The sequence below is a fragment of the Hippocampus guttulatus genome, chromosome 13 (assembly GCF_054856545.1).
Source record: "Hippocampus guttulatus isolate MCC_2025c chromosome 13, RoL_Hgut_1.0, whole genome shotgun sequence".
Classification (NCBI taxonomy): domain Eukaryota; kingdom Metazoa; phylum Chordata; class Actinopteri; order Syngnathiformes; family Syngnathidae; genus Hippocampus; species Hippocampus guttulatus.
Genome location: NC_141273.1, coordinates 10,081,526 through 10,106,944, shown reverse-complemented (window position 1 = coordinate 10,106,944; position 25,419 = coordinate 10,081,526). Strand labels below are relative to the sequence as shown.

At 42.3% G+C, this 25,419-nt stretch overlaps 2 protein-coding genes across 4 annotated transcripts in view; one reads left to right on the top strand and one right to left on the bottom strand.

The window, feature by feature from the left end:
- Positions 1-7,127: 7,127 nt before the first annotated feature.
- LOC147196263 (gremlin-1-like) lies at positions 7,128-8,863 on the top strand. The gene is made up of 2 exons (XM_086127540.1): positions 7,128-7,373; positions 7,655-8,863. The coding sequence occupies exon 2, from the start codon at positions 7,656-7,658 to the stop codon at positions 8,205-8,207; it is 552 nt and encodes a 183-aa protein (XP_085983666.1). The 5' UTR covers positions 7,128-7,373; position 7,655; the 3' UTR covers positions 8,208-8,863.
- Positions 8,864-10,505: 1,642 nt separating this feature from the next.
- LOC147196262 (formin-like) overlaps positions 10,506-25,419 on the bottom strand; it is a 46,790-nt gene continuing 31,876 nt past the window's right edge. For all 3 annotated transcript variants that reach the window (XM_086126748.1, XM_086126749.1, XM_086126750.1), the window contains 5 exons: positions 23,624-23,716; positions 17,220-17,271; positions 13,629-13,778; positions 11,787-11,868; positions 10,506-11,697 (listed from right to left, as the gene is read on the bottom strand). In XM_086126748.1, the coding sequence (XP_085982874.1) occupies positions 11,653-11,697; positions 11,787-11,868; positions 13,629-13,778; positions 17,220-17,271; positions 23,624-23,716 (422 nt within the window). In that variant the 3' untranslated portion in view covers positions 10,506-11,652. The remainder of the gene's footprint in view (positions 11,698-11,786; positions 11,869-13,628; positions 13,779-17,219; positions 17,272-23,623; positions 23,717-25,419) is intronic.

Here is a 25,419-nt window from a genome sequence, read left to right as displayed (position 1 = left end):
GAAAAAAACGACATAGTATAGTAAGGCGTTTTTAGGCCGAAGAAAATGACATAGTATAGTAAGGCATTTTTAAGACGACAAAAACGACACAGTATAGTAAGGCGTTTTTAGCCCGAAAAAAACGAGATAGTATAGTAAGGCGTTTTTAGGGCAAAAAAAAATGACATATTATAGTAAGGCGTTTTTAAGCCGAAAAAAAACGACAAAGTATAGTAGGGCGTTTTTAGGCCGAAAAAAACCCGACATAGTAAGGCGTTTTTAGCCCGAAAAAAACGAGATAGTATAGTAAGGCGTTTTTAGGCCGAAAAATACGACATAGTATACTAAGGCGTTTTTAGCCCGAACAAAACGACATAGTATAGTAAGGCGTTTTTAGGCCGAAAAAAACGACATAGTATATAGTAAGGCGTTTTTAAGCCCAAAAAAAAAGATCATAGTATAGTAAGGCAATTTTGGATGAAATTTTTAGCCGAAAAAAACGACCATGTATATATAGTAAGGCGTTTTTAGCCCAAAAATAACGACCATGTATAGTAAGGCGTTTTTGGACGAAATTTTTAGCCGAAAAAAACGACCATGTATAAGGTGTTTTTAGCCGAAAAAAAAAACGACCATGTATAGTAAGGCGTTTTTAAGCCGAAAAAGTCGACATAGTATAGTAAGGCGTTTTTAAGCCGAAAAAAACGACATAGTATAGTAAGGCGTTCTTAAGCCGAAAAATCGACCATGTATAGTAAGGCGTTTTTAAGCCGAAAAAAACAACATAGTATAGTAAGGCGTTTTTAAGCCGAAAAAAACGACATAGTATAGTAAGGCGTTTTTATGCTGAAAAAAACGACAAAGTATGGTAGGGCGTTTTTAGGCCGAAAAAAACGACATAGTAAGGCGTTTTTAAGCCGAAAAAAACCACATAGTATAGTAAGGCGTTTTAGGCCGAAAAAAACGACATCGTATAGTAAGGCGTTTTTAAGCCGAAAAAAACGACATCGTATAGTAAGGCGTTTTTAGCCCAAAAAAAACGACATAGTATAGTAAGGCGTTTTTAGTCGAAAAAAAACGACCATGTATAGTAAGGCGTTTTTAAGCCGAAAAAGTCGACATAGTAAAGTAAGGCGTTTTTAAGCCGAAAAAAACGACATAGTATAGTAAGGCGTTCTTAAGCCGAAAAATCGACCATGTATAGTAAGGCGTTTTTAAGCCGAAAAAAACGACATAGTATAGTAAGGCGTTTTTAAGCCGAAAAAATCGACATAGTATAGTAAGGCGTTTTTAGGCCGAAAAAAACGACATAGTATAGTAAGGCGTTTTTAGGCCGAAAAAAACGACAAAGTATAGTAGGGCGTTTTTAGGCCGAAAAAAACGACATAGTAAGGCGTTTTTAAGCCGAAAAAAAACGACATAGTATACTAAGGCGTTTTTAGGCCGAAAAAAACGACACAGTATAGTAAGGCGTTTTTAGCCCGAAAAAAAACAGATAGTATAGTAAGGCGTTTTTAGGCCAAAAAAAACGACTTATTATAGTAAGGAGTTTTTAAGCCGAAAAAAACGACATAGTATAGTAAGGCGTTTTTAGGCCGAAAAAAACGACATAGTATAGTAAGGCGTTTTTAAGCCATAAAAAACGACATGGTATAGTAAGGCGTTTATAGGCCGAAAAATACGACATAGTATAGTAAGGCGTTTTTAGCCCGAAAAAAACGACATCGTATAGTAAGGCGTTTTTAGCCCGAAAAAAACGACATAGTATAGTAAGGCGTTTTTAAGCCGAAAAAAACGACATAGTATAGTAAGGCGTTTTTAGGACGAAAAAAATGACATAGTATAGTAAGGCGCTTTTAAGCCGACAAAAACGACATAGCAAAGCGTTTTTAGGCCGAAAAAAACGACATGGTATGGTAAGGCGTTTTTAGGCCGAAAAAAACGACATAGTATAGTAAGGCGTTTTTAAGCCGAAAAAAACGACATAGTATAGTAAGGCGTTTTTAGGCCGAAAAATACGACATAGTATATATAGTAAGGCGTTTTTAAGCCGAAAAAAACGACATAGTATAGTAAGGCGTTTTTAGCCCGAACAAAACGACATAGTATATATAGTAAGGCGTTTTTAGGCCGAAAAATACGACATAGTATAGTAAGGCGTTTTTAAGCCGAAAAAAACGACATAGTATAGTAAGGCGTTTTTAGCCCGAACAAAACGACAGTATCGTAAGGCGTTTTTAGGCCGAAAAAAAACGACATAGTATCGTAAGGCGTTTTTAGGCCGAAAACCCCCCGACATAGTATAGTAAGGCGTTTTTAAGCCGAAAAAAACGACATAGTATAGTAAGGCGTTTTTAGGCCGAAAAAAAACGACATAGTATAGTAAGGCGTTTTTAGCCCAAAAAAACCGACAAAGTATAGTAGGGCGTTTTAGGCCGAAAAAAAACGACATAGTAAGGCGTTTTTAAGCCGAAAAAAAACCGACATAGTATACTAAGGCGTTTTTAGGCTGAAAAAAACGACACAGTATAGTAAGGCGTTTTTAGCCCGAAAAAAACGAGATAGTATAGTAAGGCGTTTTTAGGCCAAAAAAAACGACATATTATAGTAAGGCGTTTTTAAGCCGAAAAAAACGACATAGTATAGTAAGGCGTTTTTGGACAAAATTTTTAGCCGAAAAAAACGACCATGAATAGTAAGGCGTTTTTAGCCGAAAAAAACCCCCATGGATACTAAGGCATTTTTAGCCGAAAAAAACCGACTATGTCTAGTAAGGCATTTTTGGATGAAATTTTTAACCGAAAAAAACGACCATGTATAGTCAGGCGTTTTTAGCCCAAAAAAAACGACATAGTATATATAGTAAGGCGTTTTTGGACAAAAAAAAACGACCATGTATAGTAAGGCGTTTTTGGACAAAATTTTTAGCCGAAAAAAACGACCATGAATAGTAAGGCGTTTTTAGCCGAAAAAAACCCCCATGGATACTAAGGCATTTTTAGCCGAAAAAAACCGACTATGTCTAGTAAGGCATTTTTGGATGAAATTTTTAACCGAAAAAAACGACCATGTATAGTCAGGCGTTTTTAGCCGATAAAAACGACCATGTATAGTAAGGCATTTTTTGACGAAATTTTTAGCCGAAAAAAAACGACCATGTATAGTCAGGGGTTTTTGGACGAAAAAAAACGACCATGTATAGTAAGGCATTTTTGACCGAAAAAAATGACCATGTATAGTAAGGCATTTTTGGACGAAATTTTTAGCCGAAAAAAACGACCATGTATAGTAAGGGGTTTGTGGTCGTTTTTTTCGGCTAAAAATTTCGTCCAAAAATGCCTTACTATACATGGTGGGTTCTTTTCGGCTAAAAATGCCTTACTATCCATGGTTGTTTTTTTCCGGCTAAAAACGCCTTACTATACATGGTAGTGTTTTTCGGCTAAAAACTTTGTCCAAAAATGCCTTACATGGTCGTTATTTTTGGGTTAAAACGCCTTCCTATTAATGGTCGTTTTTTTTCGTCTAAAAACGCCTTACTTTATATACTGTACATGGTCGTTTTTTTCGGCTAAAAACGCCTTACTATATATACATGGTCACTTTTTTCGTCTCAAAACTCCGCAATATACATGGTCGTTTTTTTCGTCTAAAAACGCCTTCCTACACATGGTCGTTTTTTTCCCCTCTTAAAACGCCTTACTATACAAGGTCGTTATTTTTGGGTTAAATTGCCTTCCTATATATGGTCATTTTTTTTCGTCTAGAAACGCCTTACTGTACATGGTCGTTTTTCCGGCTAAAAACGTCTTACTATACGTGGTCGTTTTTTTCGGCTAAAAATGCCTTACTATACATGATCGTTATTGTTGGGTTAAAACACCTTACTATACATGGTCGTTTTTTTTTCGTCGAAAAACACCTTACTATAAATGGTTGTATTTTTTGGGCTAAAAACGCCTTCCTATACATGGTCGTTTTTTTTCGTCTAAAAACGCCTTACTATTCATGGTCGTTTTTTTTCTTCTAAAAACGGCTTACTATTTATGGTCATCTTTTTAGGCTAAAAACGCCTTACTATACATGGTCGTTTTTTTCAGCTAAAAACGCCTTACTTTATATACATGGTCGTTTTTTTCGGCTAAAAACGCCTTATTATATATACTGTACATGGTCGTTTTTTTCGGCTAAAAACGCCTTATTATATATACTGTACATGGTCGTTTTTTTCGTCTAAAAACGCCTTCCTATACATGGTCGTTTTTTTCTTCGTCTAAAAACGCCTTACTATACATGGTCGTTATTTTTGGGTTAAAACGCCTTCCTATTAATGGTCGTTTTTTTGTCGTCTAAAAACGCCTTACTTTATATACCGTGCATGGTCGTGTTTTTCGTCTCAAAACTCCGTAATATACATGGTCGTTTTTTTCGTCTAAAAACGCCTTCCTATTCATGGTCGTTTTTTTTCCCTCTTAAAACGCCTTACTGTACATGGTCGTTTTTTGGGGCTAAAAACTCCTTTCTATACGTGGTCGTTTTTTTCCAGAAAAAAACGTTTTCCTATACATGGTCATTTTTTTCGTCTAAAAACACCTTACTATAAATGGTTGTATTTTTTGGGCTAAAAACGCCTTCCTATACATGGTCGTTTTTTTCGGCTAAAAACGCCTTTTTATACATGGTAGTTTTTTTGGCTAAAAACGCCTAACTATACATGGTCGTTTTTTTCGGCTAAAAACGCCTGACTATAGATGGTTGTTTTTTTTCCGCTAAAAACGCCTTACTATACTGTACATGGTCGTTTATTTCCGCTAAAAACGCCTTACTATCCATGGTCGTTTTTTTCGGCTAAAAACGGCTAACTATATATACAGTGTCGTTTTTTTTTTTTAGGAAAAACGCTTTCCTGTACATGGTCGTTTTTTTTCGGCTAAAAACGCCTTCCTATACATGGTCGTTTTTTTTGTCTCATAACTCCTTAGTATACATGGTCATTTTTTTCGTCTCAAAACGCCTTACTATACATGGTCGTTTTTTTTCGTCTAAAAACTCCTTACGATAAATGGTCGTTTTTTTCGGTTAAAAACGCCTGACTATATCCATGGTCGTTTGTTTTGACTAAAAACGGCTTACTACACATGGTTGTTATTTTTGGGTTAAAACGCCTTACTATACATGGTCTTATTTTTTTCGGGTTAAAACACTTTTATACATGTTTTTTTCCGGGTTAAAACGCCTTATATACATGGTCGTTTTTTCGTCTCATAACTCCTTACTTTAGGTCGTTTTTTTCGTCTCAAAACGCCTTACTATACATGGTCGTTTTTTTTTTTCGTCTAAAAACTCCTTACGATAAATGGTCGTTCTTTTCGGTTAAAAACGGCTGACTATATCCATGGTCGTTTTTTTTCGGCTAAAAATGGCTTTCTACACATGGTCGTTACTTTTGGGTTTAAACGCCTTCCTATACATGGTCTTATTTTTTTCGGGTTAAAACGCTTTTATACAAGGTCATTTTTTTCGGGTTAAAACGCTTTACTATACATGGTCGTTTTTTTCGTCAAAAAACGCCTTCCTATAAATGGTCGTTTTTTTCGGCTAAAAACGCCTTTCTGCACATGGACATTTTTTTTGTCGAAAAACACCTGACTATACAGTACATGGTAGGTTTTTTTTTTCGTCTAAAAACGGCTTACTATACATGGTCGTTTTTTTCAGGGTGCACTCTGTTGTTCCCACTGGGGCCGGGGCTAAAGAACCTGCAAAACCCGAAAGGATATATCGATCATCATGTCAGAAACATTTCGGTCTCAAACTCAAGCAGAGGGCCCGCCATTGGCAAGGGAAAACAATAAACCCGGTTTCGCTTTCCAATGTCAGCTAACAGCAGTCAGAATCATTGTAAAATTCGACCGCAAACTCGCAAGCTCGCACCCATCGTCGACGGTGTTGACAAGGTCTTTACGAAATGTAAGGGCGCCATCTACTGGTGACCAATAGGAACGACAAACCTTCAACTGAAGTGGCTTTCAACTTTACAAGTACTGTGCCACCGAAAAAATACAAGTCTCTGGCCACCTTTATCAGGTGCTGTCTCACCATGTTTGTCAGGCATGTCCAGCTCCGGGCCTGGAGGGCCACTGTCCAGCCTGTTTTCCATCTCTCCCGGCTGCAACACACCTGATTCAGATGATCAGCTCATCAGCCAGCTCTGAAGCAGCATTAGAACGTTCTTGATTATTTGAATCAGGTGTGTTGCTCTTGGGAGAGCTGGAAAACAAGCAGGACAGTGGCCCTTGAGGACCGACTTTGGACACCCCTGATGTTGTATGTCTTTGTCGTTGTGTTTATGATCCTCTGGACGAGTTGGAACTGGGAAAGTCAATTCCTTAGTCTGTCTGTGGCTGCGCAGACGCGACGGAGCATGTGCTCAGCATGCACTCCGTGCAGTCCCTACCAAGACCCTCGCTGTTCCCCTTTCTCTTCTGGTCTACCTCTCTGAGTACGGCAGCTGAGCCACTGCCAAACCTCGCGTTAGACACGTGAAAAAGAGAGAGCCATAGAGAGAGGGAGGGAGAGGGAGAGGGAGAGGGAGAGAGAGAGGGAGAGAGAGAGAGAGAGAGAGAGCGAGAGAAGGATAATGACAGAGCTGGCTCTCGAGGTAGGGTGCCGACTCTCATCGTTCACTTCAAAGAGCCGGCTCTTTGTACCGGCTCGTTCGCGACCGACACATCACTTAACTTTGGTGACCCCTGAAATAGACACTTAAGTACTGTGCGCTTTTTGATCTTAAACATGGTGTGGTTGAGTGTGACGAGGGTGGAATCAGGTGTCCTGTCCTCTTGGTCCCTGTGACGTTTAGAATGCCAAGTTTGGTCCCGTTCTGCATGACCCGCCTATTTGGTTCATGCTCTGTACTGATTGTCCTGCCTACTTGGTCCTTGGAATGCATCTAAGTATCCTCCACGCCTCCGGGCTTTGTGATGTGATTGTCCTGCTTTCCTTATTCGCTGTGAAGCGTTCAAGTGTCCTCCCCTACTTTTCCCTCGCTCCCTGTGATGCATTCAATGGTCCTGCCCTCTTTGCTCCATGTAATACATTCAAGCGTTTCAGGGGGCGGAATAAGTTTAGATTTTCTCCATATCGTTGTTAGCCAATAATGTCGAAGGAAGTGTTGTTCGCATCTCAGCTGGCAGACATTTAAAGGGGAGACAGTACGGCGCTGCAGCAATTTCTCTTAGACCCCGTGCTCCCCTCAAGTCTATGGAGGACTTGGTCTCCCACCTTGCCAAGGTCCCCGCAGTGTACAGTGGACAGTGATTGTGGGTGCCCGCCTCGGGAAGGTGCTGCTGAGGATTGACAAGATCCAGTCATCGCCGCATTGAGGATTGCAGGTCGGTGAATTCGTTATCATGACACATTATGACAATCTGCTTATTTATATGCCTATACAGCCACTACCTAATTATTTCTTTCTATCTATATCGCATGCAGACAAATGCATCAATTTTTTTTTTTTTTTTACTTCCAACTCAACTTCTACCAGTGAAATCGCTCACAGAGTAATTACTGCAATTCTCCCACAAAAGGAGCGTACATTTTTTCGGGCACTTACGTGTATTTTTGTCCATACTCCAAACGACTTGTGGCTGTTTCATTCTCGTCTCTTGTTCAGGATGGCCAAGTGGACGGGTATCATGTGCAGCACGCTGTTCCTGCTCGTCGGCTTGCTATCCACTCCGGGGGAGCCCAAAAGAAACAGAGGCTCCCAGGGCGCCATTCCTCATCTCAACAAAAACAGCCCGAACGAGTCGGAGCGCCAGCCTCGACCCCCGGGGACCGGCTCACGGCCCCGCCAGAGGCAAGGCTCGTCCTCTCCGGCAGACGAGGTTCTGGAGTCCAGCCAGGAGGCTTTACACGTGACCGAGCGGCAGTACTTGAAACGGGACTGGTGCAAGACGCAGCCCCTCAAACAGACCATCCACGAGGAGGGCTGCGTCAGCCGCACTATCATCAACCGCTTCTGCTACGGACAGTGCAACTCCTTTTACATCCCAAGACACATCCGCAGGGAGGAGGGAGCCTTCCAATCGTGCTCTTTCTGTAAACCCAACCGCTTTACCACCATGACTTTTACTTTGAACTGTCCCGACCTGCAGCCGCCCACCAAGAAGAAACGCATCCAGCGCGTAAAACAGTGTCGCTGTATATCCATTGACTTGGACTAGCCAACGCGTAAGTCAAACGTAACGATAATCAACGTCGGTTTCTTAATGAGGTGCAGTTTTGGCCCCAAAATAACATTGACCTCTCTCACAAACCCCAAACCGCCCCTTCTCAGTCTCACCCAAAACCTCCCAACACACACACTTACACAAACCTCGTGATAAGTAAGATACACTTTGGGTGTGAGTGAGATTTGTTTTACTGTATGTGAGTGAGTACGTGTGTGTATTTTAGTTTGTCTGTATGAGAGGATGATTTTGGTGACAGCTTTTTTTTTTGTGACCGTAAAAGGTTTTAGGCCACCTGTGAGAGGTTGTTTAAATAGAATGTAATTTTTGGTCAGTGGGAGAGGTGTGAATGTCAGTTTTGTTTGGGATGAGTGGGATTTTTTGGGGGGGGGACTGGATTTTTTTATGCATCTTATTTTTGGGGTGAGAGTGATTAAAAAAACGTTTGGGCGAATGTCAGTTTTTTCTTAGGAGGGTGACATATTTTTTGGAGGGGGGTCTGTGAATGTGAGATTTTTTTTCATGACAGGTTTTCACATGATGAATTAGGTTTTTTTCTTGCATGTGAGTTTTTCTGAGTGCAAGAGCTTATGCGTGAGGTTTTTTTTGGTGTGTTTGCAATAATTTTTTTGGGCCAGTTGGTTCTTTAATGAGCGTGACAGTTTTGGGGGGGGGGGGGGAGTGCAAGAGTGTGCGAGTGTGCAATGTTTTTTTGGGGGGGGATGTGATTGCTGGTGAGTTTCTTTTGTTCATTTTTTTTAGGTGAATATTACTTTTTGCCAAGTGTGATTTTTTTTGGGGGGGGGGTGGTGAGTGTGAGAGGTTGTAATGATTAATGAGTTTGAATGATTGATGTGATAAATAAGTGTGTGAGTTTTTTGGTGTTTTCTGCATGTGCCTTAGGTTTTTGGGTGAGTGCCTTTATTTTTTATTTTTTGGGCATGCATAGATTTTTTTGGGGGGTGAATGCGAGAGGTAAACGGTCAGCCTTTAAGGCCCCTCATATATCTTCATATTATTTTCCTTGCTTTTTGAGAGGAAAGAGGAGGAAGCAAGAACACACGCTTTTATCTCCTGTTTGGAGAACGTCGCATCCAATCTTCCCTATTTTCCTTTTGCACAAAAATGGTGGACATATAATGTTAAAGTTCGAAAACTATTTTGACCATCTAAGTTTTAAGACGTCTGGAATGGAGGCACTTGGCTGGACGGTAATGCGCACGCTTTTTGTACGCCTTTCCTCACCTTGGCTTATTTAAGAAATCACGCAGACATTGTTAAATTCATCTTTTATGTTTCCACTGTGTGGAATTGGGAGAATGAACAGCAACATTTGAAAATGGAAAATGTGATTTTTTTAAAATTGTTATTTTATTATTTCAAGAATGGTTTTAAGTTAACCTTAATGTGAAAATGTTGAGTTTTGGTTAGCTGGATGCCAATCGGTCATAAAAGTACAGTGGTGGTTTGTACCCCATGAAGATGAACTATGTAGATGTTACATGTAAAGGATGTTTGGTGTACTCGTTAAGTTATCCCTGAAAAATAGATAATAAATGGATTCTGAAATATTATGCATGTTACTTGAATCTTAGCATTTTTTTAAACAAAAATATTGGATGATCCACACATTGAAATTGGCAATAGCGTTTAAAAATCATTTTCATTTCATTTTCACGGACGATTGAATGGAATGGTATTGTTCAATCGTGCTTTTAGAATTGCCTTTTTAAAAATGAACACCATGTAGCTAAATGCATTGAACCAAACTATAAATAAAGGATTAAAGTGCTTTGGAAAGGCACAATTTCTTACAACTCTTTAGTGTGTTGCGTGGTTAAAAAAAAATGCTTCAACCATAATTTGTTGTGGTTATTTGACAGACACGTGATTTGAAAAAAACGCACTGAATGCTTTTCCACAATGACTTCACAATGATTAAGTTGTTGGAGCAGATCTATTTTTGGCACAGCAAAACAAGTAACGTTTTTCATTTTGATAGCCTCAAATTCATAAAAAAAACAAAAAAAAACCCCCCTGCTTAAAGCATCTTCCAACAGCCTAACAAGTTCCACATGTTTACAACACTATTCGCTTATTTTAAGAACCTTCCAGGAAATGTTCAAGTAAAAAAATAAAAGAAGCCAGATTCGATGACCTCATTCTTACTCAGTTATTAAACGGCTGAATTTATCACCACCACCACAGGTTTCTTACATTAATATCATGTTCTTGGTAGCTTTTTAAATCAGCACGATGGGAGCGATAAATGAAGAGAATGCTTCTGTTGAGTCAGCATCCAGGAATTTATTCTTGAAATTTAAAACAATTCCATAAAATGAGAGCTGTGGAAGAGCTTCCATCCACTGACCCAAAAAACGGCTCGTCTTCTTGTTTCCTTCCAGTTCTGCCAAAAAATTGATTTCCCTACAAAATAAATGGCACAGGTGGAAGCTAAACAGGTCACTGGACATGACATGCATCTTTATCTGTACTCTAATAATCGAGGTCCCTCTGAGGTATTCTGATAATCGTGGCTTTGGGTTTAAATATTCTGAACCGTGCATTGTCAAATTCATCCAAAAAAAAGCTCCCACTTTACAGGTGCATGCTAAAATATCCTCTTATCCAGCGACGTCTCTGTATATTAAAATAAATCATTTCTTACATAAATAGACTTTTCTCGAATGAGAAGCGTATATACCTTTTCTGGACATAAAACGTGGCCACATGATCAAAAGGCTCGAAAAACAACAGACAGAAATTTACAAGCTTGCACAGCAAAACGGGCATTGCTGTATAACAACCGGAAGGACACTACAATCGGGGGTCAACTTAGCTATTGCAAGAAGAAAAGTGCTTCAAACTTGTCACCCAACGTTGGCGCCGGTGAGGCATTAGCAGCCTTGAAAGTACATTGAATAAGTGAGTGCATGTACCTGGGAGACCTAATACGTGTATGCGTGCGTAAGTAAGGAAAGGAAAACTTTCGCTGCTCATATTATGCCTCAATAGCAAAGCACCCCGTCCCCGCCACTCCTCCCGCGACAACATACTGACTTCAAAATGATCGAATGAAAGCTGCAGCTAGCCGCAGCAAAGTGTTGGGCATCATTTCAAATAGCAGCTCGAGCGCACAAACAAACTTGAAGCGATTGTCAGCCCAGATGAGGAACAGAATCCATTTTCCAGGAGGAACCTGATGGATGTGTCAGTAGAACCATGAAGTGACCCCCCCCCCTCCCCCCCTTTGAGACCTTTCACAAGCTGGCCACTAAGAGGGTCACACCGCGCTGGATGAATGAGATCCACCTTTGGCCTTTGGGGCTCTCATCACTTGGGCTTGTGTCAGCCATGCAACCTTGCAGCAGACTCTTCGTGTACCCAAAAGGTCGAGGCGCGCTGTTCGGGGGCTTGGGTGGTGGGGGGTTCAGGCCACTCAACTGGACGACACGCTTGACTCCTTTTGCCGCAGCCTCTCTTTCTGTGAAGCGCAGACGCAAAACTCTCGGGCACAACATCCAGAGCAACATTTTGGAGGCGGACACACTAAACAAGATGGGAAAGCCTTACCAGACTGTTGGCGTTAATCTTCTTCGTTTCGACTCGCTTCTCATCTGTGATCTTTTTGATGTTTTCTTGGGCTTCCTTCAACCTTGAGGGAAACATTCAGACCATCGTTGATTGTCATTGACAGTGCTGCGGAAGAGTTTTTGCCCTCTTTTCAAATTCTTTTCTTTTTTTGCGTTTCCCCCACTTTATGATCATGTAAATATCCAGCAAAGATAACCCAAGTAAACATTTTTAATTCAGAGTATCGTCAGATACTGAATCTGATCGGATCACTGCCCAATGCATATATTATCCTCACGAGAGTAGCGTGGCATGCTGAAGCCTACCCCCCGGTCGTCTTCAGGCAGTATGCGGGGAACACCCTGAACTGGTTGCCAGCCAATCGCAGGGCAGACAGAGACAAACAACCATTCACGCTCACAATCACACCCGGGCACACCCGGGGAGTGCTCCATTAACCTGCCATGCATGTTTTTGGAATGTGGGAGGAAACCGGAATACCCGGAGAAAACCCACGCAGGCCCGGGGAGAACATGCAAACTCCACACAGGAAGGCCGGAGCCGGGATCAAAGCCACAACCTCTGCACTTATTTATTTCACTTGCATTCAAGACTCTTAAGACGCTGACACACTCCCCGCTCATCTCCGGCTCGCGCCCAGTCAAAGCCCCCCCGAAACCTGCTTGCTTGATGCGATAATGAGGCAGCCTTGGCTTTTATGAGCCCGCCAAAAAGGATTTCAAATAAAGTTAATTGTACATTGGCACAATCAGCTGCAAGTAATCTGTGACTTCATACCGCAGTAAACCTGAACTGTATAATTCAACTCCAGCACATGGATTTGTGGTAGGCGACTCCATCACCTCATGGGGAAATAACGCCAAATTCCAGCTTGGAAACGTATTGGAAAACGAATCGATATGCGTAAGTATGAGACCAGGTTATGCTGAGGCACGATGGCACCACAAAGATACTTCCAAAAGCAACATAAAAGTGACCGTTGCGCTTCTCGCCGTCTTCTCCGCACGTGCAGCGTTCTTGCCCTTTGGGCTGCTTGTCCAGCTTCATTACAGTGTTTATCAATTCTCCAGAGTGCTCTGCCTTTAACGGCCAGTGGCCTCCATCCACTCGCTAGTAAAGACAGTCGGCCGCAAGGAGAGTTGGTGGAATACCCCCCCCCCCCCCGCAAAAAAACCCCCCACCCCAGGTCAGAGGGAAACATCATAAATTCAGGACGCCTCCTCTTTGATGGCCTCCTTCTCTGTTCTAATTACATCCCAGCATCCACACGTGACCCATGCACAATCAAGGCTAATTTTGCGCGATGCTGACAACTTGTTAAGCAACTGTCCCAATGTGACAAAAAAAAAAAAAAAAAAAAACCCAAAATAGGTGCTATTTTGTGGATGTGAATTTCAAATTGTTGAAGTTAGATTCTATCTTATGGTTGCCTTATTTAGCTCAATGAAAAAAACAAAACACAAAACTGAATATAATGCAATGGCGTTTTACATTAATGCCAATTACAAGTGCAATCATAAATGAGAGATTTTTCACTTTGAATCATCAATGTTGTTCTCTGACAACATTAGCAAAAACATCGGGTTTCTAACCAAAAAGCGGAGAAAATGAGCTTTGTGTGAAAAGAAACATGTCAGGCAGAATAGTGACTTCACCGCTAATATTTTTTCGCTTTTATGACATCTCAAACTATAAAACAAAAAGAACAAGACTGAGAAAGGTCTTTTGATGGCAAGATAAATTACTTTTATACAATTGGGTTAGGGCATTTGGGATTTGGGCGTTTGGGCGATCTGAGGCAAGGAAGCGGAAACAGCTCACCTCTCTTTGGAGATGTTCTTGCTTTGGCGTACCCAAGCGTTCTTGAAGTCATTGCAGAACTCGTACCACAGCATAAAGACGTGACTCGGGTCCACCTCTTTGTCTCCTGACTTTGGTTTCACCCCAAAGTAGTTCACCATGTCCCGGAACCTGTCGAGGGAAATGAGGCATTGAACACGTAACCCCCCAAAAGATCCCACAAAATGTTGAGAACTTATGTTTGATGCATTGTTTATCTGTTGTAACAATGGATCTTGCCCCAAAATGCTACACAATGGCAAAGCAGTTTTATTTCTCCATGGCGTGAAATTCTATACCAAGCAGTTTATTCGGGTGTTCCCGTTAACTCTTGTTTGGTGTCCTTTAATGGGTTGAACGACTAAAGTCTTATCCAAAACTAGGTACAAAACAAGATATTATGACCATTTTATTATTTGTTCTGAGGAGCCTTGGTTACTGTACATCCACTGTGGAACGGACATGAGTTGTCGCAAAGCAGCCAACATGAAATTTCTTTGCAAAAATCAGAGGTTCGGCTGACTAAGAGGCGAGGAACTGGAAACAAAAAAGGTTGCAGCCTGCTGGGCCACAGGGGAAGTGCCAGTAGCGGTGGGCCCATTATCACATTGATCCCAGCAGCACGCACGGGCGGGAGATTTGATCGCCTCTCCGACCCAAACATGAAAGATGTTCTCGGCGGGCCTGTCTAAGAGGTCATGAGTCAAGCGATGCTCCCTTTTGTCGCACATGGGCACTCGCAGAGTTTCTGACCTCTGGATTGAAGGTAGCTTTGCGACGCTAATCTAAGGCATGTTCACAGTGAATGAAATGCTGCAAGATGTCGCCCAGCTGGGGAAAGAAAATGGACTTCTGCCTAATCCTGCTTCCCATTCCTGCAGCCCGGCGTCATTTTGTTGCAATGCTTCAAAACAAACAAAAAAAAAAGAGAACTGTAGATCATGCCGCTCCAGCTCACCGACTTGCTCTGGCACAATGACCTGAGTCGATCAGGTCCTCGGTTGACCCCTGGGTCATGGTGTCAAAGCGTGCACAAATCAAGCAACGGTTCCTTTTCCTTGTACTCTCCGGACGGAGCTCACGTAAGAAGCAGATCAACGAAACTTCATTTGAAACAGATGGAAGAGCGTTCGCGCATGTGTGTGTACCTACACAACATAAACACAATCAAATAGAACCTGGCAAACCTGCTAAACTTCACACACACGTTAACTGTACTGCTTCTCACATTGATGATCAAGTTGCCGTGCAAGGCTTTACTGCGGCATTCCTCACTGTCAGCTGTGTATATTCCAAAAAAAAAAAAAAAAAAGATGCATTACAAAACCAGGAGAATCGGGGAAATATTTGGCCCAACAGGCCGGCCTTCCTTTGTAAAAAAAATGAGAGAAATAAACTGTTGCATCCGAGAGTGAGTTTGACAAGTCGATACATGGGAAACCATGTCGAGCAGCGAGCGGGAGCACAACCGCAAATGCTGATGGATCGCATACCAAATGACACCGAACAGGGTGGAGGCAAATTAAGACACGGAGCGTGAAATCATGGAATACCGTCGAGTCATTGAGACAATAAAAAAAAAAAAAAGTGAATAACACCCTTGACTGGTCACTAACCAAACAAGCATGCGCAGTCACGTTCACATCGATGGAAAAATGAGGAGTCTTCAATTAACTCAAGCTAAGGTGTTTTTTGGGGTGTTATGCAAGGGAGCAGGATTACTCATCCTAAATCCAACGCAAGCATGGGGCGGGGGGGGGGGGGGGGGGGGACATGAAACCACTTGCTGGCCATGACCTAAACAATAATAGTCGATTAGAGATGTTTTGACGCGGGCATCAAATCTCCACTCGGGGCATCCGGTGTGGACTTTCCAAGTCGTCTTGCGTGGCTTTTCTGCAAGTGCTCCCACTTTCTTCCACATTAGCGTAAATGCTTGTTTGTTTATATGTGCGCTGCGATTCACCGATCGCTCGTCTGGGTGTACCTCGCCTCTCATCCAAAGTCAGCCGGGATAGGCTCCAGCTTACCTGGTAAACTAACAAAGCGCAATCGATCTATGGTGGTTGTTTCGACATACCACTGATGGGTTCAGCTGGTTTTATATTTTAACATTTTCCGCACAAGGTATATATATATATATATATATATATATATATATATATATTCACCCATGATACTGTGCTATGGCATCTGGGAGCCCTTTAAAAAAATAGATGGCATTATTTTGCTGTTGTGGTTGTGGTAACTGTGGCACATCTCTTATAGAAGTGTGACTAATATTATTGTCAATGTGCCCCCACTCTCTGACACAGACTCTGGCAGGGGAGCTTCATTCGACTCTGCCTGGTCTACAAACGTGCGCCAAAGCTGCCTGGTGTCCATGTTTCATCTCGTAGGAAGCCTTGACAGAAATGTGAGCAACGCCGAAGGGACCCCATCAGAGTGTGACGGAGCGAAACCGTAGCGTGACGTTGAACCTTTGAAAATGTTACGGGGCTTTCTGTGGCCATTAGCAACATTGCGCAAACATCTTTGTGCCGACGTAGCCGATTTCAAAATTTCACGGAGACAAAATTGGACAGCCAATCAACAGTACAGTGCAATTGGCTGGTAAACTGTCCAGGTGTGACCAGCCTCTCGCTCAAATTCAGCTGCGACAGGCTCCTAATGAGGACAAGCGCCAATGTAAAATGAAGGATGGAAAATGAGAAGACAGAATCCAAAAATGAGCAGTTGTTCATGTTGCTAATATGTGAAGATGTCAACAAAAAGCAGTGGGTGCCTTGCGGCGAGACTCTTGCTGGCGTCTCAACTCCCAGCCTCCCGGTGAGGCTGAGGTGTCAGGTAGCGCCCAGGATTGCTTGTCTATTTGCTTTCTTAACACCATGCCATAATGTTAGCACGACTGCTGCTGCTGCTGCTGCTCTTGCGTGTTGGGAGTGACCATCCCTCATCCAGCACAGATGTGAGAGCCCACCCAGGCCCCAGTGAGCCCGCTGACGCCCATATTCATCAACAGCGTGTCATTTTTATGAGGTGGCTTTCTGGGAACCTGAGAGAAAACCCCCCCACCCAGCCCCTCCACATCTCACTTGGCGCTCGCTCAACCTAACACCAGGCAACCAGCACCCCCCCACCCGTTTCGATGAAATAAGAGGAAACTTCATTAAAAGTGAAGGGACTGACAGCCATAGCGCCCTTTTGATCAATAATCGCCTTCAAGTTCAACACCTTCATTCTCGTCGTGTCCCTCATGCACGAGATGGTGTCAGGAAAGAAAGTTAAGAATACGGGAAGGAGGCAAAGGCCTCAAATAAGCAAAATGATATCTAAGTAATGAGTAGTATCCATCGCTGTTTTTTTCCCACCTAAGATGAAGATCAAGAAGTTTAGCACATGCACATTGAGGAAATGATCAAGTTATAAATCATGCTAACCTTTATAATACGACATGCTAAATAACCAAGATGTGTTGGATACCTCTTCTAAAAGAATGCCCCTGTATCACTCAAGACTTGAAACTAAAATGAAAATTTCATTTAGCCTCGAGTGGCGGAGTTGCTCTCATACCTTTTCTGTGCAGCATTGAAGCGATCCTCTTCCACTGAATGCTCTGTTTGCGCTGTAAAAAATAAAAAAGAGAGAATATATTGTCTTAGCCTTTCATACATTGATGATGCAAGTGATGGTTCTTTTGGCCGCCAAATAAAATCCACAGCCCCTCTCCCACTCCTCGCAAAAATAGATTTCCAATTTTAATCAATTGGTCCAACCGTGGCTTATCGAATTAGCAAAGGACAATGACGTTATTTAAAACAGCTTTGCTCTTTGTTTTTGTTTCCCCTTCTGGAACTTGGTTTATTTCTCCTCAAAGCAAACAAGCTTTGAAACAATTGTTTTCCCAGAGCATTCCCTTGCATTGACTTTCACAGGATTCTCCATCCATTTGCAGCACTGCTTATCCTGAACAGGGTCGCGGGCGGTGCTGGAGCCAATCTCAGCCAAACTCGGTACGTTTTTTTTCAATATACTGTATTCTTTTCTTGACAGATAATAAAATAAATGCTTGTTTTTGGTTATGGTTTTGGTTTTGCTTTGCAGTCCCATCCATCCATCCATCCATTTTCTGATCCGCTTTACCCTCACAGGGGTCACGGGCACCCTGAACCGGTTGCCAGCCAATTGCAGGGCACACAGAGACGAACAACCATCCACGCTCACATTCACACCTCGGGACAAGAGTGTTCCATGAACCTGCCACGCATGTTTTTGGAATGTGGGACCAAAGCAGAATACCCGGAGAAAACCCACGCAGGCACAAGGAGAACAACGCAAACTGGCGGAGCCGCAACCGAACCCCGCACCTCTGCACCGTGCGACTGACGTGCTCACCAGTCGACCACCCCTTCGAGTCCCATACCATCAAAATTCATTTGTCGTGTGGAGAAATTCTATTACCTGTTTGTGAGCATGTGGAACTTGTTGAATACTCCTGGACAATGGTGAGCGGGGACATTGGCCTATCCGGTGAGCACTATGGAAACTGTTTACAATGGTCGGTTGTTGACTACTTTACCTTGAACCAAGTTAATAGCAGCGAAGGAAGCAAATGCCAGTTCGGTGTGTACGTTTAACAATTTAACATTATAAAATGAAACATAAAACCAAATGGACTGGCTAGCGTTTTGTTGAGTCTCTTTCCAGATTTCTTGATGTACAAGTGAGGCAAGACGACGAGGCGAAAATATTTGCGGCGAGGAAACGCATGTCTCGCACAATGATTGACTCAGTGTTTGGGCTCCTTTCTTGTGGTAAGCAAAGCAATGTGAAACGGATTCCACTCATGCTGTACACTTTTTAGCGAGACTCAGAATTGCTCGTCGTGTTTTCTTTTTTTATCTTATCGAACAAAATGCTAACTATGGAGATGTACGGACGTATATTTCGACTTGACAAGAGACTTCAGAATAATCCCCACCCAACTCAGGTGTAGACCAGAAGAGGGCATTGTGTCCATTGCTCATCGTGGAATTAGACAAGTGATGACAGTAGAAGAAGAACAATGGGCAGAAAGCGTGTACGCTGTAAAATTGGACATGCCACCAAGTGTTGACGCGTAGGAGTGTGAGAGTGTGACGGCGGGTGTGTCGGGGCGTGGAGCAGCGCTCCGTTAGTGGAGGTGTACGTGTGGACCGCGAGTGGGCTCAATCCGGGTTGAACAGAGAGGCTCCTGTGGACGCTTGCCATGTAAAAGTGTCTAAATGCAAGGCAGATGTGTGCGCCGAGCTAGGCCGAGGTGCAAGAATTTATCTCGGGCCAGAGAGAGCCTGTGATCTCAGATTTATTGCATTTTTCCAGATTCATCTCTTTTACAATGATGGGGGACCTTTCCTCCTTCGAGATTTAAGAGGGGGAAGTCTCCCAAAATTTGTTCAAAGGCCGATTTGGGGGTCTTTTGGGAAAAGGTAAGCTTCACACACCGAACCATCCACCCCTTCCACTTTATTCCTTTTTTTTTTTTTACATGTATGTGGACCACTGTGCTAAAGTAGCCCTAATGAAGGGAGGGGCTGACCATGTCTGGGATAGAGGGAGGGGGGCCATGACCAATAGCGTTAGTCACAGTGGGGGTCAGGCTGGCGCCTGAGGTACTCCTGCGCCGGGGCTGTGTAGAGGTGGCACTGGAGCCGAGAGGTGGGGAGGGGCAGGGAGAGAGAGACAGAGAGAGAGAGAGAGGCCAGAGCATGCGTGAAGTGTCTCTTTTTGCGCTCCCTATGTGTAAACATGAAACCAGTAGTCGCTAAGGAGAAAGTTATGAGACGTGCATGCTGAGAGGGACAATAAATTTGAGCTTTAAAACCCTGACACACTTTTTCTCAAGTCCTTTTTCTACCTGCTGCTCAGATAACAAAGAAAAGAGAGGAGACGATTGGAAGAGCGATGCCGAGGACCTTTGGGGCCATCCTTTCCTGTCTGACTTACCGGTAGCTCCACTAGACACGGATGAAGACGTGAATGTTATGCAAATCACTTGTTTCAAAATTGTGACTCACTGACAAACATAGCCTCAAGGGCTACGATGAGACTTTTACACCTTTGCACAAAACCAGCATGATGAGATTAAAAGCGGGAACTTGTTTTCAATTAGCCATTGCCAGTATTCACCACACGGATATGTCCGTCCAAATCTCCCCAGAGGTTTCAAAGAGCTCCCATTAAAAAAAGGGAATCAAAAGGAGGATCATTAAAGTTTGACCGCAACTGATTTTTTTTCAAAATTCTTTTCGAAGGGAAAGCTGCGAATGATAAGGACACAGGAAGACAAAGAAGCATTTTAAAGACGTGCAGTCTTACGCGATTCCATCCACAATTTAAAACTGACGTCTTTCAAACTTCAAAATAAGTCAAAAATATCCCAATCCTCAAAAACGACACAATTATCAGGCTCTTTTAACGACTGAACATTATTTTTGAAGTAAGGGGGAAAAGAAATCATTTCACACTTGATGGGTGGGCAGCCAATTCAAATGTCAAATTAAATATAAAATGCAATTCTCTGCAAAGGAAATCAGGTTGAACGATGACATTATCACTGCCAGCAGAAACCCCAGACAGCATACAAGAGGGATGACATCAGAGAAACGTTCCTTTTTAAAGCGGTGTCATGGCATCGTTGCCATATCCTCCCTTTCCTCCGTAGGATTTCATGTTTTCAATTCTTGTCCAATATTTCGGAACCGACGAAGTTTGGGAAATGAGAAAAGTAATGAATCAAATAATGTGCACATTTTGTTAGGAAAAACAAGTTTGTGTTGTCAAGTGTGCTTATTATTGTGTGAATGTTGAAGAATGCGATTTTCAAACCATTCAAACGCCAAAAGATTTCACAAAATTCGATCGACCATGAGGAGCATTTTGACACGTTGCAAAAATTCACATTTTTCCTCTATTTCCTCATTTTCCATCCCCCAAAAAAGGCCTTTGTGTCAACGTGCCATTCAACATTTGAAAAAAAAAAAGTTTCTCCAAACTGTTCAGGTCAATTGATACATCTTGAGATCCATTTTCCACATTCCTCAAAAAAGGCCACATTTTTTTGCAAGAAAAGTCCCAAATTGAAGAGATATGTGACACATTGACATCTTCCTTTCACATTCTGTGCCCAATTCAAACCATTCCAACTTCAAGCTGTTCAATTTTCAGGAAAGCTGGGGGAACGATTCCCATTCCCCACATTCCTACTTTTCCCAACAACCACCCAATTTCAAAAATATTTTAACGTATTTACCTCCTCCTTCCACTTTTCGTGGCCGATTCAGACCACTTCGACTTTTAGTCTCACATTCAACATTTTAACAAGTCCATTCATGACATGGCGTTTGTGTTCAGCAGCAGCAGCGCTTCCATTCACATGCAACTTTCTACACAAACGGCACATTCTGGTTCGAACATGTTACACATTGGAACGGGGCAAACAATGAAAAAGAAGTTGAGATTTTGTGTGAATGTGGTTCCCAAACCGATGCAGAGGGGGCGGGGGGGGGAAATAACGAGGGTGCTGCTGTCCATAGAGCACGGAATACAGCAATCTCCATTACGAGTTGTGAGCAGCATGTGGGATGACATCAGAGCAAACGGACTGGCCGTTCAAGGTTTAAGAAAAAGAACGGCGCTGAAGGAGCCCCTTATTTTCTTTTATGAAATTTGAATCTCTTGTGAAATTTCATTGTCTGCTGTTTAACAAGAACTCTTTGTCTGAAGTGGCTCCAAAGCGAGGCAAGCGGCACAGTGAGACAAGAGGAGAACAGCGTGTAAAAAGCACGGCTCGCTTGCATTTTGGGAGGGATCCGCTGTTGAAACAGGCAGAGATCATACGGGGGCGGGGGGGAAATTGAAGAGGGAGAGCGAGGGGCTTTTGGGTTCACCTGCAGGCCCCCCTCCCCGCTGCGAGGCTCTCCACAGGCTGGGTTACAGGTCAGCGTTTCCCGGGAGCGCGATGTTCACCACACACTATATCTGTCTGACCATACCCGAAGCACGAGGACCCGGGTCGTCCTCAACACATCTACATATGTGGGTCTCGTGGATACGATCCAATTTTTACAATGTGTCAAACACATGCATCTGCGCCGGGCTAGCCGGCGTTTACCTGGGTGACAGATCCAATCACTTTGATGAGTCAGAACGGACTAATCTCCGCCGTTGTTTGATGTGCAAACGTTTTGCTTTGTTTTGCCGTTTGAAGTCACAGAATCATCACAAAAGATGATTACGTGCCGTAACATCCGCCCATCCCCTCCCCTTCGAAAGATATGGGCAACAGCTTGTGGTGAAAAAAGGCAGTTTACACTTCGCAACTTGATGTCCAGATGTAGTTTTGTCATGTTCTGGTCGACTGCAACTTTCGTGGCTTGGAATGCTTTTAAACCTTTTGGGACTTTTCCACCGCCGCAAAAATAAATAAATAAATAAATACATAAATATGTCACCACCGATCCTCACAAAGCTCCTTTAGAGAACTCAACCCAACTGATAGCTGGTTATTGATCAGTACATCTTGTGTCAGTCTATTAGCATGTAATATTGAGTCAAAAAGCTCCTGTGACGCTGGTCCACAGTCTTTACAAGGCGCCGGCTAGAGATGCCCCTTTGCTTTACGGCAAGAAGGAGTACAAGGGAGTCATGATGGAGGCAACGCGATACTTTCTACAGGCCAGTAAATCCTCCTCACGCTGTCTTATGACAGCCTCTGGCTCGGCAACTCCACAAATACACTGAGAAGGCATGGGCACAAACCAGCTGAGAGCCTGACGTGTCAAAAAAACAAAAACAAAACATGTATTTATGTTTTGTTTTTGTTTTTCTCCTTTCAACCTTTCTCATTTTGAAGGCTCCATAGTCAGCTTCTTGACCATCGCTTCTGCTCTTTTTTGAAGAGGCAGAGAATTTTCACGAGACAGGCCATCTCACCACGGGCGCTCCTCCTTTTACCTCATCTGAGTTTTAGTAGGTGATTTTGACTCATTGAGAAAAGATTTTAAACGTTACATATCTATATTTAAAACTCATTCAGTACCAGCCAATTCTAGACCAAATCTAAAAAAGACGTTTAAAAACGTCTTTGGGAGTGAATGAGTGAATATAGCATAATATTGAAAGAGCAGTGATTCATTTGTGGAATCGTGGAAAAACAAACTAAATAATAAACAAACAAATCATAGTCCTTTATTTGACATTGACAAAAAAAAAAACCCTCTGTTGTGACAACTATGACAAAGTGGAGTGCACTACTGATTGAGGACTACTTTCAAAGAACAACAACAATTATGCCTTTTAAGCTTCTGTGGTACATAAAGTTTAATTTGTCAATTCTTGGTCAGACGCCCTGCAAATCGACTTTGGAAACAATTAGAAACTGTGTTTCGGTGCAGCTTGAACAATGCGTTAGCTTGAGACAAATGATTGACAAGCATTGCAATTACTGCATTGTGCTCATTATAGGTATGGGAATTCACTCATGTAAATCAAAAGTAAAGCACCAGAGTGCCGACATACAACATTTCAAATTTACAAAAGGTGCGAGTCAAGCGTCATTTGAAGATTACCGTCGTACTTTATTGTTGTTCATTTGATTGTTTTTATTTCTGGCTTTTAACTGTTTTTCAGATACATATATTCAGTAATTATGACTTTGCTACTTTCAGGGCATAGTTTGCTTCTCGATAATGATTGCATGCTTGCGTACAAATTTGGCTCATATCGTCACCATCGGAATGAAACTCTTACCAGAAAGAGAAGATACTGCGAGGTCTGTTCAGAAATGAACTATTTTCCAGTGACATCGGTATAACAATAGGGTGCGCGTGTTGCACACTGTACATTATATGGTGTGCACATGCGAGTTTGTCAGAAAACAAAATCTTTGGCGACAGCATATTTACAACGCGTTTTCATAAATTGTACAGTTGACTCACCAGTGGAAACAAAGCCCAGCATCTTCTCTTTGAATGGCTGGAGGTGTTCCTGTGCGGAGGTAGCACACACCCTCTGTACATCTCGCTCGCAAGCTGGGGAAGGAAAAAAAAGGAGGTAAATGATCAATTATACACTATTGGAAGGGATTAAAGATGTAACACAGCGGTGCCCAAAAACAAAGACGTTAAACGAATAACGTAATGCTAAGAAAGCAATTAGGTGATGAAAAAAATAAAATAAAAAGAGAGCAGCAAAGATGCTGACGGTGAAAATTTTGGTATGGTTCCGTCGGAGGTGACTGTGCATGTGCGTGTGTTGTGTTTCCGGATGGGTTTTCGCCGCTGTGCCAAATGACGTGACTCGCACGCGCTTGCAGGAAACAGCCGTGACTGAGCACGTTCCAACCGATACCTTTCCCACTTCCTGTCAAAAGTAAGTCTGGGATGCGATACACACAGATGCTGGATGAGAGAACTCTGGCACCATGTTCCAACCTGTAAGTCATTAATGGCTGCAATAAATACCTCCACTTTCGAATGACTAAATCGCTACATTGTTTTGCAACAAACACAAGCGTTAAAAGCGCTGCGTTGTCTCTTTCCGACGTTTGCACCTGCAGCTCACTCGATTACATCTTTTATTTACTGGTTGTCTAAAGAAATTGCAGAGGAAATGTCTGTTTTAACTATGAACAGCGAGAATCAAATTCCCTTTCTAAATCGACTAGAGCAACACTTATAATATATAAAATTAAAAAAAAACAGACACCAACACACCCACGCACACACAAACAAAACAACCAAAATATCCTGTTTCGAAAAACCACATTTCCTCTGCAGAAATACCCCAACTCCAAAAGACCCATTAAAATCAAGAGAGAACAATTTTGAAGTGGTTCTGCTCAAAACGTGGTCCAGACTCCAGACAGAAAACTCTGCATGAGGGAATACCACAAAGCCACAGCAGCTGTAAAGAATACCACTTCTCTAACTTTTGGAGAAAAAAACAAAACAAACAAACAACAACAACAACAAAAACGGTTCGTTCATGAAACCTAAATTCCCAATTAACAACATTTCTTTGATTGAGACATTGTGTACTTTAACCTCATTTCTACATCTATAAATCACAGATGAAAGCATGGAAAATTAAGAGGACGCTCAGTCAAAAAAATTTCTTTCCACTAGTTTAAACAGTAGTGGAGGCGCACAGAACATATTATTGTAAAGAAAAAAATTGACTTGACTTCCCCTTTAAGAACAACTTGAGAATCATTATGTTTTTTTTAAATGGCATTATTTTAGTGGTGCATGTTTTCATTTTGCATTTTTCTATCCGCTTTATCCTTACAGGGTCGCGGGGGTGTGCTGGAGTATCCCAGCTGTTTTCGGGCAGTAGGCGGGGGACGCCCTGAACTGGTTGTCAGCCAATGGCGGGCATTTTTCTATATAGTTTAAAAAATACAAACACTAAAACATCACAGCAGCAATATTGACCAACATACTATATGTACACACACTCTGTCAATGAATAATATAAATACAACATCTGCTCCCATGAATCGGACTGCCCATTACCTATGACCAATGACCTAGCTACCTCGCTACCGACCTCGCCAAGTGTAAGCATTCAAATGACATGGGATGCGCAAGCAAACTACATCCAACTAAGACAGAGATTCCACATTCAACTGGAGGTTTTTCAGACAAAATGGAGACGGTCGATTTCTAAGATGTATTTAATACAGGCAACGAGAGTGTGTGAAGGTCAAATGTTAGCTCTCATGTAACTCGAG